This window comes from Piliocolobus tephrosceles, chromosome 16 (assembly GCF_002776525.5).
Source record: "Piliocolobus tephrosceles isolate RC106 chromosome 16, ASM277652v3, whole genome shotgun sequence".
In the NCBI taxonomy this organism is placed as follows: domain Eukaryota; kingdom Metazoa; phylum Chordata; class Mammalia; order Primates; family Cercopithecidae; genus Piliocolobus; species Piliocolobus tephrosceles.
In genome coordinates, this window is record NC_045449.1 from 43,344,601 (window position 1) to 43,362,775 (window position 18,175).

Below are 18,175 nucleotides of genomic sequence, written 5' to 3' on the forward strand. Positions count from 1 at the left end.
TGGTCTCAGATTCCTGACCTCAAGTGATCTGCCTGCCTCAGCCTCCCAACGTGCTGGGATTACAGGCATGAGCCACCACGCCCAGCCTAAAGTTCTTATATTGAGAAAAAATGCACGTCTTGAAAGCTTTGGTTATCATCCTCCCTCTAGCCTTCTCTCTATATGATACACTATTTGAAGACAGCTCACTAATGTCACAGGCTGCTCTTCAATAGCATAATCGTGTCCAGTGACTTCAAACTTTCTTCTCAAGACTTCAAGTCCCCTCTCCAACCAGGACACTTTCCTCAAAAATACCTGGCCACTGTAGTTTTCAAGGGATAAAAGTCAGCTGGCATTAACACTTAAAAAGCAAATAGGGCATCCTTCCCAGCACTTTGGGATTACAGTCCAAGGTGGGAGGATCACTTGAGGTCAGTCATTCCAGCCAACCTGGGCAACATAATGAGATCCTGTCTCTACAGAAAAAATGAAAAAATTGGTTGGGCTTGATGGCATGCACCTATAGTCTCAGCTACTCAGGAGGCTGAGGAGGGAGGCTTGCTTGAGCCCAGGAGTTCAAGACCAGCCTGGGAAGATCATAGCTTACATTTTGTATTAGTCTATTTTCACAATGCTGACACAGTCCCATGTGGCTGAGGAGGCCTCCTAATCATGGTAGAAGGTGAAAAGCATGCCTCACATGGCAGAAAACAAGAGAAGAGAGAGGCTGGGCAGGAAAACTATGCTGTTTTTGGTTTTTTTTTTTTTTTTTTTGTGAGACTGAGTCTTGCTCTGTCACCCAGGCTGGAGTGCAAATGTGCAAATGGTTTGATCTTGGCTCACTGCAACCTCTGCCTCCTGAGTTCAAGCAATTCTCCTGCCTCAGCCTCCCAAGTAGCTGGGACAACAGCTACTAAAAATACATTTTGTATTTTTAGTAGAGACAGGGTTTCACCAGGTTGGCCAGGCTGATCTCGAACTCCTGATCTCAGGTTATTCCACCTGCCTCAGCCTCCCAAAGTGCTCGGATTACAGGCATGAGCCACTGCATCTGGCTGAAAACTCCATTTTATTGTTTTGAGATGAAGCCTCACTCTTCTTGCCCAGGCTGGAGTGTAATGGCGCGATGTTGGCTCACTGCAACCTCCACCTCCCGGGTTCTAGTGATTCTCCTGTCTCAGCCTCTCAAGTAGCTGGGGTTATAGATGCCTGCAACCATGCCCAGCTAATTTTTGTATTTTTAGTAGAGACAGGGTTTCACCAGGTTGGCCAAGCTGGTCTCAAACTCCTGACCTCAGGAGATCCGCCCGCCTCGGCCTCCCAAAGTGCTGGGATTACAGATGTGAGCCACTGCACCCGACAAAAACTCCGTTTTCTAAAGCCATTAGATCTCACGAGACTTATTCACTATCATGAGAACAGCATGGGAAAGACCTGCCCCCATGATTCAATTATCTCCCACCAGGTTCCCCCTAAAACACGTGGAAATCATGGGAGCTACAAGATGAGATTTGGGTGGGGACACAGAGCCAAATCATATCACATTTATTGAATATTTATATGCCGGGCACTAATCTAAGCGCTGTGTGTATATTATCTCATTTAACCTTCACAAAAACCCTATGAGATAGGTACTGTTTTTCTCAACCTCATTTTGTGAGAAAACAAGTAGAAAGAGTAACTTCACAGCTAGTAAGTGGCAGAAGCACAGTTCAGACTCTGCAGCTAACCCCAGATCCTTGCACTCTCAGTTGCTGTTGTTTGTTGCTGATGCTTGATGAAGATTTTGAATTTTAACGAAACAGTAAAGAATACATCCCTCTGGGGCTGGACACGGTGGCTCACACCTGTAATCCCAGCACTTTGGGAGGCCAAGGGTGGTGGATCACCTGAGGTCAGGGGTTCAAGACCAGCCTGGCCAACATGGTGAAACCCTGTCTCACCGGGCGCAGTGGCTCAAGCCTGTAATCCCAGCACTTTGGGAGGCCGAGATGGGTGGATCACGAGGTCAGGAGATCGAGACCATCCTGGCTAACACAGTGAAACCCCGTCTCTACTAAAAAAAAAAAAAAAAAACTAGCCGGGCGAGGTGGCGGGTGCCTGTAGTCCCAGCTACTCGGGAGGCTGAGGCAGGAGAATGGTGCAAACCTGGGAGGCAGAGCTTGCAGTGAGCTGAGATCCGGCCACTGCACTCCAGTCCAGGGGACAGAGCGAGACTCCGCCTCAAAAAAAAAAAAAAAAAAAAAAGAAACCCTGTCTCTACTAAAAATACAATTAGCTAGGTGTGGCGGCACACACCTGTAGTCCCAGCTACTTGGGAGGCTGAGGCAGGAGAATCGCTTGAACACAAGCAGAGGTTTCCGTGAGCCGAGATCATGCCACTGCACTCCAGCCTGTGTGACAGAGTGAGATGCCACCTCAAAAAAAAAAAAAAAAAAAAAAAAGAGGTGGGGTGTGGTGGCTCATGGCTGTAATCCCAGCACTTTGGGAGGCCAAGGCTGGCAGATCACCTGAGGTCAGGAGTTCAAGACCAGCCTGACTAACATGGTGAAGCCCTATCTCTACTAAAAATACAAAATTAGCTGAATGTGGTGGCGTGTGCCTATAATCCAGCTACTTGGGAGGCTGAAGCAGGAGAATTGCTTGAACCCGGGAGGTGGAGGTTAGAGTGAGCCGAGATCATTCCATTACACTCCAGCCTGGGCAACAAGAGCAAAACTCCGTCTCAAAACAAGGAAAAGAATATATCCCTATGGGTCTTGATGTCTACTCATTTCATAGTGAACAATAGAATGTTATCTCCTTATATTCAACATTTAATTTACATTATAATGGGACATCAGCCCTGGATATGTCTTCTTCTTCTGGAACTATGGTCTCATGTCAAACATGTGCTATTATTTAGCTTTTGACTTAGGAATGTGGAACAATGGAGGTACAATGAGGCACTGGGCTGACAGTCCAACATAGCCACAAACTTACATGTGACTGTGGATGATTCCTCAGTTGTAAAATGAGAAAAATGGACTCCACTCACTGTTGGCTAAGGGCCTCCTAATACTGAAATTTCAGGTCCAAAGGAGTCATTCTCCCATTGAGAGGTTCCAATACCGTGGCAGAAAGAAAGAAAGAGCAAATATATATCTTGAAAGGGGCAGACTCTCTGCTCTGTTGCCCCTACTAAAAATAAACCACAGGGTGTTAGGGCTGAGTCATTTTCATACATGAATATGTGGAGGAAAAAAGTGACAAAGGTCACAGGGGATCTACGTATTATTTCCCTTCTGATCAGACACCACCCCTTGTTCCCAACTAGTCCCTCTTTTTCTGTTGTATTTCAGATAAGCTGTAGACCTTAAATAGAACATATATTCCACAGCATGTTATTGTGTTCTAGTTGTTCATATCCTGTTCTCTGCTTGTGGATTGAACTTGTCCTCAGACCTGGGATTTTTTTCGTTTTGTTTTTGTTTTGTTTTCGTGTGTCGTGTCTTTTATTTATTTATTTTTTTTAGACGGAATCTCGCTCCATTGCATAGGCTGGAGTGCAGTGGCATCATCTCGGCTCACTGCAACCTCCGCCTCCCAGGTTCATGCCATTCTCCTGCCTCAGCCTCCCAAGTAGCTGGGACTACAGGCGCCCGCCACCAAACCCAGCTAATTTTTTATATTTTTAGTAGAGACAGGGTTTTACCGTGTTAGCCAGGATGGTCTCGATCTCCTGACCTCGTGATCCACCCACCTTGGCCCTGCAAAGTGCTGGGACTACAGGCGTGAGCCACCGCACCCAGCCTTCATTTTTGTATTTTTAGCAGAGACAGGGCTTCGCCATGTTGGCCAGGCTGGTCTCAAACTCCTGACCTTGGGTGACCCACCCACCTCGCCCTCCCAAAGTGCTGGGATTACAGGCGTGAGCTACCACGCCCAGCCTAGACCTGGGTTTTTTAATGTTTTTGAGGAATAATGGTTGATATTAGCAACACTGGTAACTGGACTTTGCAAAGTGATTTCATATATATGGTTTCTTTGGAACAGTTGGTCATCCCCTGGTGATGGGGCAACATGAGGACAAGTTCCCGGTATTCACTTAAGGTAGTAAAGTCTTATTGGAACAGGACTCATCCTAGGGTTTTGTTGTAGGGTAGTTTTTCTATTCAGCTTTTGGGGATTATTTCTCACCTTCTCGAATCTCCTTTGTCTGCTCCCCTCTCCCCAGGGCCGGTGCTGTCTTTTTGCTTTCTGCTCAAAACCTTGAATGCTTTAGGCCCTAATTTTCTCAGCAATAAAATGGGAGGAAAGGTTGGGAAGAAAAACACTAAAATTCTTTCTTTCCCTCCCTCCCTCTTTCCTTTCCTTTCCTTTCCTTTTCCCTTCCGTTGGTCCTTCCTTCCTCCCTCCCTCCCTCCCTCCCTTCCTTCCTTCCCTCCTTCCCTCCCTCCTTCCCTCTCTCCTGGCCTCAGGCAATCCTCCCACCTCAGCCTCCCAAATGCTGAAACTATCGGCATAAGCCACCATGCCTGGCCTCACTTTTTAGTCTGGGAGATTGGCAAGATGGAAGCAAAAAAACAGGAATGGGCTGGGTGCAGCGGCTCACGCCTGTAATCCCAGGACTTTGAGAGGCCAAGGCAGGTGAATTACGAGGCCAAGAGATCGAGACCATCCTGGCCAACATGGGGAAACCCCGTCTCTACCAAAAATATAAAAAAATTAGCCGACGTGGTGGCGGGCACCTGTAGTCCCAGCTACTTGGGAGGCTAAGGCAGGAAAATCACTTGAACCCGGGAGGCAGAGGTTGCAGTGAGCCCAGATTGCGCCACTGCACTCCAGCCTGGCAACAGAGTAAGACTCTGACTCAAAAAACAAAAAAAACAAAAAACAAACAATCAAAAAAAAAAAAAAAACAGCAATGAAGAGAATAAAACTGTCAGATATGTGCCCACATTTTTGGAAGTCCAGGTTTCATCCCAGAGAGTAGGAGATGGGCTGGATAACAGAAAGTAATCCTGAGGGTCCTACCCTCTTCTCATCTGGGGCTCAGAAAGATGCTGCCCTGAAGACTACCTGATACCAATCTAAAAAACAAGCATACCAAACTGGCTGTGCTGTGGGATCAGGCCATGGAAGGCTCAGAGGTTTATCTTTCCGCAGTCTAGTGTGGATGCTGGGGTGGGGTGGGTGGTAGACAGCAGGTGGCTCTGAGGAAAGGGCTGCGGTGAAGGCTACCATCACAGCCACACTTCACTTCAGAGATGTCTTGGGTAGCATTAGAGTCAAAAGTGGCCAAGTTAGACAGGAAACAATGCTAAAAGAATGGATTCTGAGTTCTGGTAGCTCACAGCTACAACTCTCAAGGCCAGTTAGATATTCAGAGACCAAGAAAACAAGGAACATTGTTTCGAGACCAGAAGACACAGAGCAAAGGTCACTATATGAATCGAAAGGCTCCATAAATCTTTATCTACCTTGATCAAGTAACAGAAGCCATATTTCACTCCCCCTTCTTTTTTTTTTTTTTTGAGGCAGAGTCTCACTCTGTTGCCCAGTCTGGAGTGCAGTGGCACGATCTTGGCTCACCGCAACCTCTGCCTCCTGGGTTCAAGTGATTCCCCTGCCTCAGCCTCCTGAGTAGCTGAGATTACAGGTGTCTGCCACCATGCCCAGCTATTTTTTTGTACTTGTAGTAGATACTGGGTTTCACCATGTTGGTCAGGCTAGTCTTGAACTCCTGGCCTCAAATGATCCACCCACCTTGGCCTTCCAAAGTGCTGGGATTACAGGCATGAGCCACCACGGCTGGCCTATATTTAGCAAATTTTCTTCTTTTTTTGTTTTTGAGACGGAGTCTTGCTCTGTTGCCAAGACTGGAGTGCAGTGGCGCAGTCTCCGCTCACTGCAACCTGTGCCTCCCGGGTTCAAGCAATTCCCCTGCCTCAGCCTCCCGAGTAGCAGGGATTACAGGTGCCTGCCACCATGCTTGGCTAATTTTTGTATTTTTAGTAGAGACAGGGTTTCACCACGTTAGCCAGGCTGGTCTTGAATGCCTGACCTTGTGATCCGCCCTCCTCAGCCTTCCAAAATGCTGGGATTACAGGCGTGAGCCACCATGCCTGGCCATATTTAGCAAATTTTCTTTTCTTTTCTTTTCTTTTTTTGAGACGGAGTCTGACTCTGTTGCCAGGCTGGAGTGCAGTGGTGCGATCTTGGCTCACTGCAACCTCCGCCTCCTGGGTTCAAGTGATTCTGCTGCCTCAGCCTCCTGAGTAGCTGGGACTACAGGCATGTGCCACCATGCCCAGCCAATTTTTGTATTTTTAGTAGAGACAGGGTTTCACCATGTTGGCTTGGATGGTCTTGAGCTCTTGACTTCGTGATCCGCCCGCCTTGGCCTCCCGAAGTGCTGGGATTACAGGCATGAACCACTGTGCCTGGTCCATATTTAGCAAATTTTCTATAGTGAATATGCATTCCTTCTATAACTGGGAGGGAAAAACCCAAGCAACCTGAGGTAGGAGGCAGGGACTGGACTCCAGAGGCAGGGTTGGACACTGGACCAAACTGAGGAATGGCTTTAAAAAGCCCCAAGGCAGAAGCAGCTTTCTATAAGACATACCTATCAGCGTGCCCTGTCACTTTACCATTGCCATGGCAACACCCGGAAGTTACCACCCATTTCCATGGCAATCACCCGACAACCCAGAAGTTACAACCCTTTTCCTAGAAATGTCTGCATAAACTGCCCCCTATTTTGCATATGATTATAAGTGGGTATAGATATGAGTGCAGAACTGCTTCTGAGATGCTATTCTGGGCACACTATGGGGTATGCCTGCTTGCTAGGAACAGTACCTCTGCTGCTGCTATACACTGCCACTTCAATACAAGTTGCTGTTTAACACCACCAGCTTGCCCTTGAATTCTTTCCTGGGAGAAGCCAACGACCCTCCCTGGCTAAGCCCCAGTTTGGGAGCTTGCCTGTCCAGTATCAAACCTACTGTTTCGAAAACATGTCCTTATTCCCAGATGAATGCAGCTCTATGTGTACAAAGTATACTGAGAGGTGGTGGTGGGCCTCCTCTTCGTCCACTCAGCCCAAGTCAGAAAAAGTGGAGACAGAAAATAGACCTGCACACAAATATGACCAATATTCCTTCGCCCCATCAAAAACAGCCTCAATACTGGGATTCCTGCTTCAACGCGTGTACAGACTCTTCTTAGAGGCAATTCCTGTGAATCCAAAGCTCTTGAGGAACAGGGAGTAAAACAGAATGGCTATTGTCTAGAGGCCTTCTAACTTCCACCTGGATACATTTACCCATCTTGTTTTGGCATGTTAAAAAGGCTTTCAAGGACAGGCATAGTGGCTCACTCCTGTAATCCCAGCACTTTGGGAGGCTGAGGTGGGAGGATCACTTGAGCCCAGGAGTTTGAGACCAGCCAGGGCAACAGAGCCAGACCTTGTCTCCATAAAAAGTAAAAAAAAAAAATTAGCCAAGGTTGTGGCATATCTGTAGTTGGTAGGCTGAGGGGGAAAGATCCCTTGAACCTGGGAGGTCAAGGCTATAGTGAGCAGAGATCGTGCCACTGTACTCCAGCTTGGGTGACAGAGTGAGACCCTGTCTCTTAAAAAAAATTAAAAAAAAAAGACTTTGGCCAGGCATGGTGGCTCACACCTGTAATCCCAGCACTTTGGGAGGCTGAGGCCAGTGGATCACTTGAGGCTTGGAATTCGAGACCAGCCTGGCCAACATGACAGAAACCCCTGTCTACTAAAAATATAAAAATTAGCTGGGCGTGGTGGCATGCACCTGTAATCCCAGTTACTCAGGAGGCTGAGGCATGAGAATCGCCTGAATCTGGGAAGTGGAGCTTGCACTGAGCTGAGATCATGCCACTGCACTCCAGTCTGGGCAACAGAGGGAGACTCCATCTCAAAAAAAAAAAAAAAAAAAAAAAGGCTGGGCGCAGTGGCTCACGCCTATAATCCCAACATTTTGAGAGGCCAAGGCGGGCGGATTGCCTGAGGTCAGGAGTTTGTGTTGAGTCTGGCCAACATAGTGAAACCCCATCTCTAGTAAAAATACAAAAAAATTAGCTGGGCGTGGTGGCATGTGCCTGTAGTCCCAGCTACTTGGGAGGCTGAGACAGGGGAATTGCTTGAACCACAGAGGCAGAGGTTGAGTGAGCCAAGATCGCACCACTGCACTCCAGCCTGGGCAACATAGCAAGACTCCATCTCAAAAACAAAACAAAACAAGACTTTCGAAGGAAACACTGAGGCCTCAGAAAAATACCCTTGTGTTTTTCATTCTGAGCCTGGAATTCCTTAGTTAGACTGCCTCACCAAACATGTTTTAGTTTGTACCCAGTGATGAATTACTTATCATTTCACACTGCCATGACCAGAGGGCCTTGTGCCTGGGGAACCCTGTCTTCTCTTCCTTTTTCAGTGACTCTCTCCTTGCAGGTGGGAAAATGTCGTTTGTGGAACCAGAGAAATTGATTCACATAGAAATAACTGTATATGTTCCAGAAGGCTGGACAAACAACAGGACTAGTAATTTCAGCCTGCCAGTGATTATAGTTATTGTGCTTAGGAAGAAACTCCTCCCTTCCTGCCCTCATTAACTGCTCCCCTCTGCTGCCCCCGTGACTGTCTTCACTATTTTTGCAAGGCCAAGGAATCTCTTGAAATGGAATTTCCTTCCCTTTAGGAATCAAAAGTAAACACTTAAAGTCCACAAGATAACCAATTTTTCCTTAACAACTCTTACTTAATGATACTCTCATCGCGGTTCAGGGGTGGAAGTTGGGAATCTATTTAGCCAATTGAATACAGGAGGTAGTAGTACTGCCTATATAAGTAGGAGTTCACTAGCGGCATTCAATATCAAGACCCTGTCTCCTGTCTGTCATTACAACCTATTATACAAGAGAATCATAGGATTTTAGAACTGCAAAAACCCTTTACAGGCCAGGCGTGGTGGCTCACACCTGTAATTCCGGCACTTTGGGAGGTCAAGGCGGGCGGATCACGAGGTCAGGAGATCGAGACCATTCAGGCCAACATGGTGAAATCTCGTCTCTACTAAAAATACAAAAATTAGCAGGGTGTGGTGGCACATGTTTGCAATCCCAACTACTTGTGAGGCTGAGGCAGGAGAATCGTTTGAACCCAGGAGGCGGAGGTTGCAGTGAGCCAAGATCGTACCACCACACTCCAGCCTGGTGACAGAGTGAGACTCCATCTCAGAAAAAAAAAAAAAAAAAAAATGGGGGGGCTAGGTATGGTGGCTCACGCCTGTAATCCCAGCACTCTGGGAGGCTGAGGCGGGCAGATCACCTGAGGTCAGGAATTTGAGATCAGCCTGGACAACACGGTGAAACCCCATCTCTACTAAAAATACAAATATTAGCTGGGTGTGGTGGCAAGCGCCTGTAATCTCAGCTACTCAAGAGGCTGAGGCAGGAGAACCACTTGAACCCAGGAGGCAGAGGTTGCAGTGAGCCATGATTGTGCCATTGCACTCCAGCCTGGAGGACAAGAACGAGACTTTGTCTCAAAAAACAAAACAAAACCAAACAAAACAAAACAAAAGCCTTTACAGATTTTTCTTTTCTTTCTTTCTTTCTCTTTCCCTCTTTCTTTCCCTTTTCTTTCTCTCTCTCTCTCTCTCCCTTTCTTTCTTTCTTTCTTGATGGAGTTGTGGTCTTGCTCTGTTGCCCAGACTGGAGTGCAGTTGTGCCATCACAGCTCACTGTAGCCTCCACCTCCTGGGCTCAAGTGATCCTTATGGCTTAGCGTCCCAAGTAGTAGCTGGGACTACAGGCCTGCACAAGCACAACCTGGGCTTTATTTTTTATTTTTATTTTCAGAAATGGTCTGGCTATGTTGCTCAGGCTTGTCTCAAACTCCTACCCTCAACTGATCCTCCCAACTCAGCCTCCCAAAGTGCTGGGACAGATTTTCTAATAAACTCCTTCATCATACAGATGAATAAGCTGAAGTTCACAGTCCTTATCCTTGTGACTGTCACTGAGTGGGTAATCAGCAACTACTAGCTCTTTTGTTTATGGCCTAAGTTGTTCAAAATGACCAGTCCATACTAGAATATAAGCTTCCTAATTTCAACACCAGTTTCTTTCACCTCAATCATACTGAGTGATGTGCTTCCATTGGGTCTACTATAAAAATCATTATAGCCATAAATTTTATTTATTTATTTATTTATTTATTTATTTATTTATTTGAGATGGAGTCTCGGTCTATGGCCCAGCTGGGATTACAGGCGTGAGCCACCATGCCCAGCCAGCCATAACTTTTACTTCATTTAATTTTTTAATAGCTTGAGATATAATTCACATACCATATGATCCACTCATTTAATGTGTAGAGTTGAATGTCTTTTAGCATATTTCCAGAGTTCTGTATTCATCACTATATTCAATTTTTAGAACATTTCCATTATCCCAAAAAGAAACCCCATATCTATTAGCAGGCACTCCCATTTCCCCTCATCTCACCCTGTCATGCCCCTCACATCTAGCCAATCACTAAATTCACATTTCATATGAGTGGAATTGTACAATATGTGATCCTTTGTGACTGACTTCTTTCACTTAGCTTTTTCAAGGTTCAGCTTTGTCGCTGGGTGCGGTGGCTCACGCCTGTAATCCCAGCACTTTGGGAGACCGAGGCAGGTGGATCACCTGAGGTCAGGAGTTTGAGATCAGCCTGGCTAACATAGTGAAACCCGGTTTTTACTAAAAATACAAAAAATTAGCCAGGTGTGGTGGCACACACCTGTAATCCCAGCTACTTGGGAGGCTAAGGCAGGAGATTCGCTTGAACTTGGGAGGCGGAGGTTCCAGTGAGCTGAAATTGTACCAGCGAAATTCTGTCTCAAAAAATTCAGCTATGTCATGGCATGTACTTTAAAATTCTTTTTTCTTTTCTTTTATTTATTTATTTATTTTTTGAGACAGAGTTTTGCTCTTTTTGCCCAGGCTGGAGTGCAATGGCACGATCTCAGCTCACCGCAACCTCCACCTCCTGGGTTCAAGCGATTCTCCTGCCTCAGCCTCCCGAGTAGCTGGGATTACAGACATGCGCCACCACCCTGGCTGATTTTGTATTTCTAGTAGAGACGGGGTTTCTCCATGTTGGTCAGGCCGGTCTTGAATTCCCGACTTCAGGTGATCCACCCGCCTTGGCCTCCCAAAGTACTGGGATTACAGGCGTGAGCCACCGTGCCCGGTCTCTTTTTTCTTTTCTACTCTTTTTTTTTTTTTTTTTGAAATGGAGTTTTGCTCTTGTTGCCCAGGCTGCAGTGCAACGACTCGATCTTGGCTCACCGCAACCTCTGCCTCCCGGGTTCAAGCGATTCTCCTGCCTCAGCCTCCTGAGTAGCTAAGAATACAGGCGCATGCCACCACCCCTGGCTAATTTTCTATTTTTGGTAGAGACAGGGTTTCTCCATGTTGGTCAGGCTGGTCTTGAATATCCGACCTCTGACCTCAGGTGATTGGCCCGTCTTGGCCTCCCAAAGTGCTGGGATTACAGGTGTGAGCCACTGTGCCCGGCCAAAAAAAATTTTTTTTTTGTCAGAGATGAAGTTCTCATTATGTTGCCCAGGCTGATCTCCAACTCAGGGCGCAAGCCATCCTCTTGCCTTGAACCTCCCAAAGTGCTGAGATTACAGGCACGAGCCACCACGCCCACTCCCCTCCCCTCCAACGACTTTCTTTTTATTGCCAAATAATAGCCCATTGTATATATATGTCACATTTTATCCATTCATCGGTTGATGGTTATTTAGCTGAATTTTAACTAAATGTTATCTCTGATAACTGGCAGAAGCTTATAATCAAGACATGAGTGTGTATCTTTCTATGTTGAACTTATACCTAAAGAAGTATACTTATTAGGAATGACAATTAAAATCTCTTACTTGAAAAATCGATACTTTTTTCTTTTCTTTTCAAAAATTTTTTTTGGGATGGAGTCTCACTCTGTCACCCAGGTTGGAGTGCAATAGCATGATCTCTGCTCACTGCAACCTCCACCTTCCAGGTTCAAGCAATTCTCCTGCCTCAGCCTCCTGAGTAACTGGGATTACAGGCACGCGCCACCATGCCCGGCTAATTTTTGTATTTTTTAGTAGAAATGGGGTTTCACCATGTTTTTCAGGGTGGTCTTGAACTCCTGACTTCGTGATCCGTCCACCTTGGCCTCCCAAAGTGCTGGGATTATAGGCATGAACCATCACGCCTGGCCGACACCTTTTTCTTTAAATTTTCTGATGTGTATGATAATATTGTGGAAAGAAAAAGTAAAGCCTGCCCCTATGTTTTTCGGCTCTTCTGATCCCCCAGGAAAAGAGAGGCATGTATGTAGGTAGATCAGGTGAGTGATAGCCCTCAGGAAGAGAAAATAAAAGGAGAGATTCAGATAAGACTTTTTTTGGTTTTCAAGTATGAAAGGTTAAGAAGAGGGCATTTGGGGCTCACAGCCAACCAGCTGGTTGGCATTCCTACTACCCAAACATCTAAATGGCATAAGGGTGAATGTGGGGTGAGGGTGAGAATGGGAGAAAACACAGGAAGCAAATTCAGTCCCATCCGGCACTTCATAAGACTTAGTATTTTCATCCTTGTCCTTCCGAATTGATAGGTTTGCTCTTGCCCAACCTTCATATTGTTTTTGTGGGTCTCCAGGTGGGTCATGCGTAGGAAACTTTAGGGAACTACTTCATACTTGGTGGGAAGTACTTGAACTTGTAAACCCCAAGCTAAGGGTAGTTATGATCCCGGTGGGTGGCCAGTTCTCCCCCTAAACCTATGTTTATCCTGCCTTTCCTCCCCCTTTTCTTAAACGAGTCGGGACGGAGAACTGAGTCACCTGAGGCGGGCAGAAGGGGCTTTTGAGAGTGTCTTCCGTCCCATTTGCGGACGTTAGGTGAGCACACCGGGAAGCGATCTTGACTCAGGCCGCTCTGGCGTGGGTGTTGTGTCATTCCCCACACGTGACGCTCTCCCAGGCGGCAGAAATCCCACTTGTCATAGGACTTATTCACTCCAGCGTCCCCACCCCTTTCCTCCTCTGTTCTCCAACCTCCCACTTACCCTTTCCGCCCCACTTCAAGACTTGAGGAAAGGAGGGTGGCTGGAGCCTGGAAATGTCCCCGTCCCAAGCTGGCCAGAAGTAGCAGACACACTATTTGGGAAAGTGCAACATATAACTTTTCAGCTTCACCCTTCTCCAGAATGCTATCACCCTTCCTGTTTATTTTTTAGTAACTTGAGATATAATTCACACGCCATATGATTCACTCACTTACCGTGTAAAGTTGAATGTCTTTTAGCATATTTAGAGTTGTGTGTATTCATCACTATAATCAATTTTTAGAACACTTTCATTATCCCAAAAGGAAATCCCATACCTATTAGCAGTAACTCCAATTTCCCCTCATCTCACCCTTGCTCTTTCATAGCACAAAACAGCCCTATTCTAGTCGAGACCACCTTTCCAGTTAGGTAGACCCTGGTTATGGTTTTTTCCCCTCCTTTTCTGTTTCCCATTTTTTTCGGAGCCCGGAATTCTCAATCTGGAGAACTGGTTTGAGTCCCGACTCAGTCCGTTTCCCGTTCCAGGGGCGTGACCTTGAGAGCACTACCACTTTTCTGGGCCTAGTTTCTTTGTCTGTGAAACGAGGTCCAAACATGTGCCGCTTTACGCCTGTTGTGGGGATAAAGTGAGAAGGTGCTTTGTGAGCTTTAAAAATCCATAGAAATGCCAGCGAAGTTAACTCGTCACTCTTCCCGAACCCCTCCCTTTCCCCTGGGACCCGCCCCGCGAATCCCGCCGTGGATGGACACTTTCCCCACCCTGCGACCGCAGTCATTCCCATTGGCGCCCGCATAGTTCTCGCGGCGCCGGGTGTTGACGCCACGGCTTCCTCCGCCGGCGCCCGAAGACGCATGGCCCCGCCCCCGGCCGCGCCTGGCCTCCCGCGGCGCCCCGCCCATCGGGCCGACGCGTCGCCAGCCCCGCCCCGCGGATGACGTATGGCGCGCGCGGCCCGGCCGCCCCGGCAGTTGGTGCAGCGGCAGTTGGGGTGAGAGCGCACACGCCACCCCTCCCCTCCTCCGGCCCCGACCCCCACCCCGCCGGGCCCAGCCCCAGCCCCGGCCCGGGCTCCAGCCCTAGTCCCCTTCCCAGCCCGAGCCGGGCCAGTCCCGTGCGGGCCGGTGCCGCCCCTCAGCCGGCGACGCCCCGGGCCGCCCGCCCGCCCGCTTGCCACCATGGAGCTGGAGGACGGTGTGGTGTATCAGGAGGAACCCGGCGGCTCCGGGGCCGTGATGTCGGAGCGGGTGTCCGGCCTGGCCGGCTCCATCTACCGCGAGTTCGAGCGGCTCATCGGGCGTTACGACGAGGAGGTGGTCAAGGAGCTGATGCCGCTGGTGGTGGCCGTACTGGAGAACCTGGACTCGGTGTTCGCGCAGGACCAGGAGCACCAGGTGGAGCTGGAGCTGTTGCGGGACGACAACGAGCAGCTCATCACCCAGTACGAGCGGGAGAAGGCGCTGCGCAAGCACGCCGAGGAGGTGAGGCCGGCGGCAGGGCGGGGGCCGCGGGATCCGTCCCCGAGGGCGGTCAGGGTGGGGGTCGCGGCCCGGTCGGGGACTAGAGGCGCGATGGGCCTCCTGGAGAGCGGGCCTGAGGCCGATGCCCCCCGGGACCGAGCCCGGCGGCCTCCAGGTACCCCGGGACCCAGGCCGGCGTTGGAAGCCGAGGCCGGCTACTGAGTGTCCTGGGAAGGGAGCGAGATGGAGGAGGCAGGGCCCGGGGAGGAAGCGATAGCCTGGCCTGAGGACACATGGGGTTAGCCAAGGGCGGAGATTGTTGGGTGTCTGGTTGCTTCTTGTTGTTGAGGGAAGTTTCCGACCACCGTGGGATAGTCAGATGGCGGTTCAAAGTTTTACCCCTGGGGAGGGGGACACTTCTGTCCTGGATATGTAACTTCCGCTAGTTCCAGTACCTTTCCAGGGGGTTGCCTTGCTTTGGGAAGTTAGAGATCTCCCTCTTTCGGTCAGTTTCTTCTTGACGTTTTAATCTTGTTAAGAAAGAGGTCTTATTTTATGTTCTATGTGCCTTGGTTGACACTTTGTCAACTTTTAGATGTTGTGTGGCAGTACTCAATAAATATATCAACAATTTCGTGGGTATCCCAAACCAGAGCATTCCACAGTATCAGGAGGTAACCTTGGACAGTTCCCTTCAGAAACTCTCCATTTATTTATAAAAAGGATTGGGGGGCGGGGTTGGGAAGATGTAGGTGACAGTTGACAACACTTTTTCCGTCTGAGTTTCCTTCTCAGACTGCTGTTTATACGTGCATTTAGCCGCCTGTTAACTCTAGCACCTGAGCAGTGACCTGGGCGCCCTCACCTCGACTCTGCGAACCTTTTGGAGTTCTAGGGTGCAAGTGATAGGTCCTTGGCTTTTGAGAGTGACAAGGATTTTAGCTTTCAGCCTGCATTGGCGTTATTTCTGTGGACCTTATCAAAGGCAGGTGAAGTGTCCTATTTTTGTTTCTCAAGCACCTAGTACACCTAGTTAAATACATGGTGATCAAAGGAGGCGAAATAACTATTGAAGGAATGACATGGTATTTTTCAGAAAGACTTGAAGAGTTTTTAGGATGTGAGATTTGTAGCTCCTTTCCTAACACTGAATAGTAACACCATTAAAAATTTTTGTTTTGTTTTGTCATGTATACCTTTGCATCTGGTTAAATAGTTCTTTTCCTTTTTTTTTTGAGACGGAGTCTTGCTCTGCCGCCCAGGCTGGAGTGCAGTGGCCGGATCTCAGCTCACTGCAAGCTCCACCTCCCGGGTTCACGCCATTCTCCTGTCTCAGCCTCCCGAGTAGCTGGGACTACAGGCGCCCGCCTCGTCGCCCGGCTAGTTTTTTGTATTTTCTATTAGAGACGGGGTTTCACCATATTAGCCAGGATGGTCTCGATCTCCTGACCTCGTGATCCGCCCGTCTCGGCCTCTCAAAGTGCTGGGATTACAGGCTTGAGCCACCGCGCCCGGCCCTTTTCCTTTTTTATAAGCTTGACTGTGGTGATGATTTTTAGTTCTGATTGTGGGATCCAGTTTTCTCAAGGGAATGGTATTGAATTTGCCAAACAAAATTGACTCTTTTTTTTTTTTTTTTTTTGAGACATAGTCTCACTCTGTTGCCCAGGGTGGAGTGCAGTGGAGTGATCTTGGCTCACTGCAACCTCTGCCTCCCTGTGAGCCTCTGCCTCCCTGGTTCAAACGATTCTTATGCCTCAGCTTCCTAAGTAGCTGGGACAACACTCCCCGCTAATTTTTGTTTTTAGTAGAGACGGTATTTCTCCATGGTGCCTAGGATGGTCTTGAACTCCTGACCTCAAGTGATCTGCCCACTTTGGCCTGGGGCTGACCATGTCAGTGCTGGGATTACAGGCGTGAGCCACTGCGCCCCGCCAGAATGGACTATTTCAAGAGCTTTTCCTTTCATATAGGGAAGGATGGGATGAAAAACCAAATAATGATAGGATCAAAATTTCCACTTGTTTGTTAGCACTCTTTATAGAACAGAGGTCAAGTGCTGCTTCTGAGAGGGCTTGCTGCTGCTTCATGCTCACTGGCCCTTGCCAGTGTGTGGATATACATGGAAGTGACTGGGAATTAACCACATGTACACACAGGTGACAAGCAAGCCTGACATGACCTTTTACCTCACGTAAAATAAATGCTCCTTCCAGCCTTAAACTCCTGTCAGTCTGTGTAAATATAGGCAAAATGCCAAGGTCACACGTGCCAAGAAAACCATATGCCACAGGTTGCAGAATCAGAAAACAAAACTGACCGACTGCTAGACTCTGGGTTCCATATTAATTTCTTAAGTAAATGACTTTAAAAAAATAGATTATCCAGTGAATTTATTTGTAGTTTATATTTTTTCAGTCACATCTATAAATTCTCCGCAGTGAAACCATTGGGCAAAGTGTCATGACCTGAGAACAGAGAATATTTATGAAATGCTAAATGAGCCAACTCCCAGGCCACAAACATAAACACGTCTTGTTATCAGTTTTCTTTTTCTTTCCTTTTGAGACAGTCTCTCTCTGTCGCCAGGCTGGAGTGCAGTGGCACGATCTTGGCTCACTGCCTCCCGGGTTCAAGCAGTTCTCTTGCCTCAGCCTCCCGAGTAGCTGGGACTACAGGCACATGCCACCCTAGCCGGCTAATATATATATATTTTTTTGTATTTTAACAGAGTTGGGATTTCACTATGTTGCCCAGGCTGGTCTCGAACTCCTGAGCTTAGGCAGTCTGCCCACCTCAGCCTTCCAAAGTGCTGGGCTGGCAGGTGTGAGCCACCGCGGGCCCAGCCATCGGTTTTCATGTAAGGTCATAAATCGTGTGTTGCTCAGTATCCAGAAATTGTCTCCCTTTGGCCAATATGTAGAGTGAATTCTGTGTTTAGTTTTCTGTGAGTGCTTTGTGCCCTTTTTTTTTTTTTTTTAATAAAGACAGAGTCTCGCTTTGTCGCCCAGGCTGAAGTGCAGTGGCACAATCTTGGCTCACTACAACCTCCGCCTCCTAGGTTCAAGCGATTCTCCTGCCTCAGCCTCCCGAGTAGCTGGGATTACAGGCCTGTGCCACCATGCCCAGCTAATTTTTTTTGTATTTTTGGTAGAGATGGGGTTTCACCATTTTAGCCAGGATGGGCTCAGTCTCTTGACCTCATGATCCGCCTGCCTCGGCCTCCCAAAGTGCTAGGATTATAGGCATGAGCCACTGTGCTGGCCTGTTTGTGTATTTAATGTGGAGACCAAGAGTCTATTACAGCAAAAAGTAAGTGCCTCAGCGTATTTACAGCAAAAATGATTTGAAAACAAGGAAATTACCCATCACCAGAGAGAGTAAAGTAAATTCTGAGCACCTTTGTGGAAACTTCGGTGGGTATGTAAATAGTGAGAATGTTTTAGGAGTGTGTGAGGTGCTATAATCTCTTGCTTACAGGAATTCTCAGCAAGGCATCAGAAATTTAATCTTTATATTGATAGGACATATTTTGAATACCTTCTGACTTTTTTCTTTGCTTTTATTTGAATTTTTAGTGTGGAGCTAGTCTGCTGTTTTTGGGATTCTT

The 18,175-nt window shown here is 47.8% G+C and overlaps 1 protein-coding gene across 4 annotated transcripts in view; it reads left to right on the forward strand.

Moving 5' to 3' along the window:
- Positions 1–14,054: 14,054 nt before the first annotated feature.
- SPAG9 (sperm associated antigen 9) overlaps positions 14,055–18,175 on the forward strand; it is a 163,585-nt gene continuing 159,464 nt past the window's right edge. For 3 of the 4 annotated variants that reach the window (XM_023204508.3, XM_023204514.3, XM_023204511.3), the window contains exon 1: positions 14,055–14,586. In XM_023204508.3, coding sequence (XP_023060276.2) covers positions 14,284–14,586 — 303 coding nt within the window. In that variant the 5' untranslated portion in view covers positions 14,055–14,283. The remainder of the gene's footprint in view (positions 14,587–18,175) is intronic. The other variant, XM_023204510.3, reaches the window with a different exon arrangement.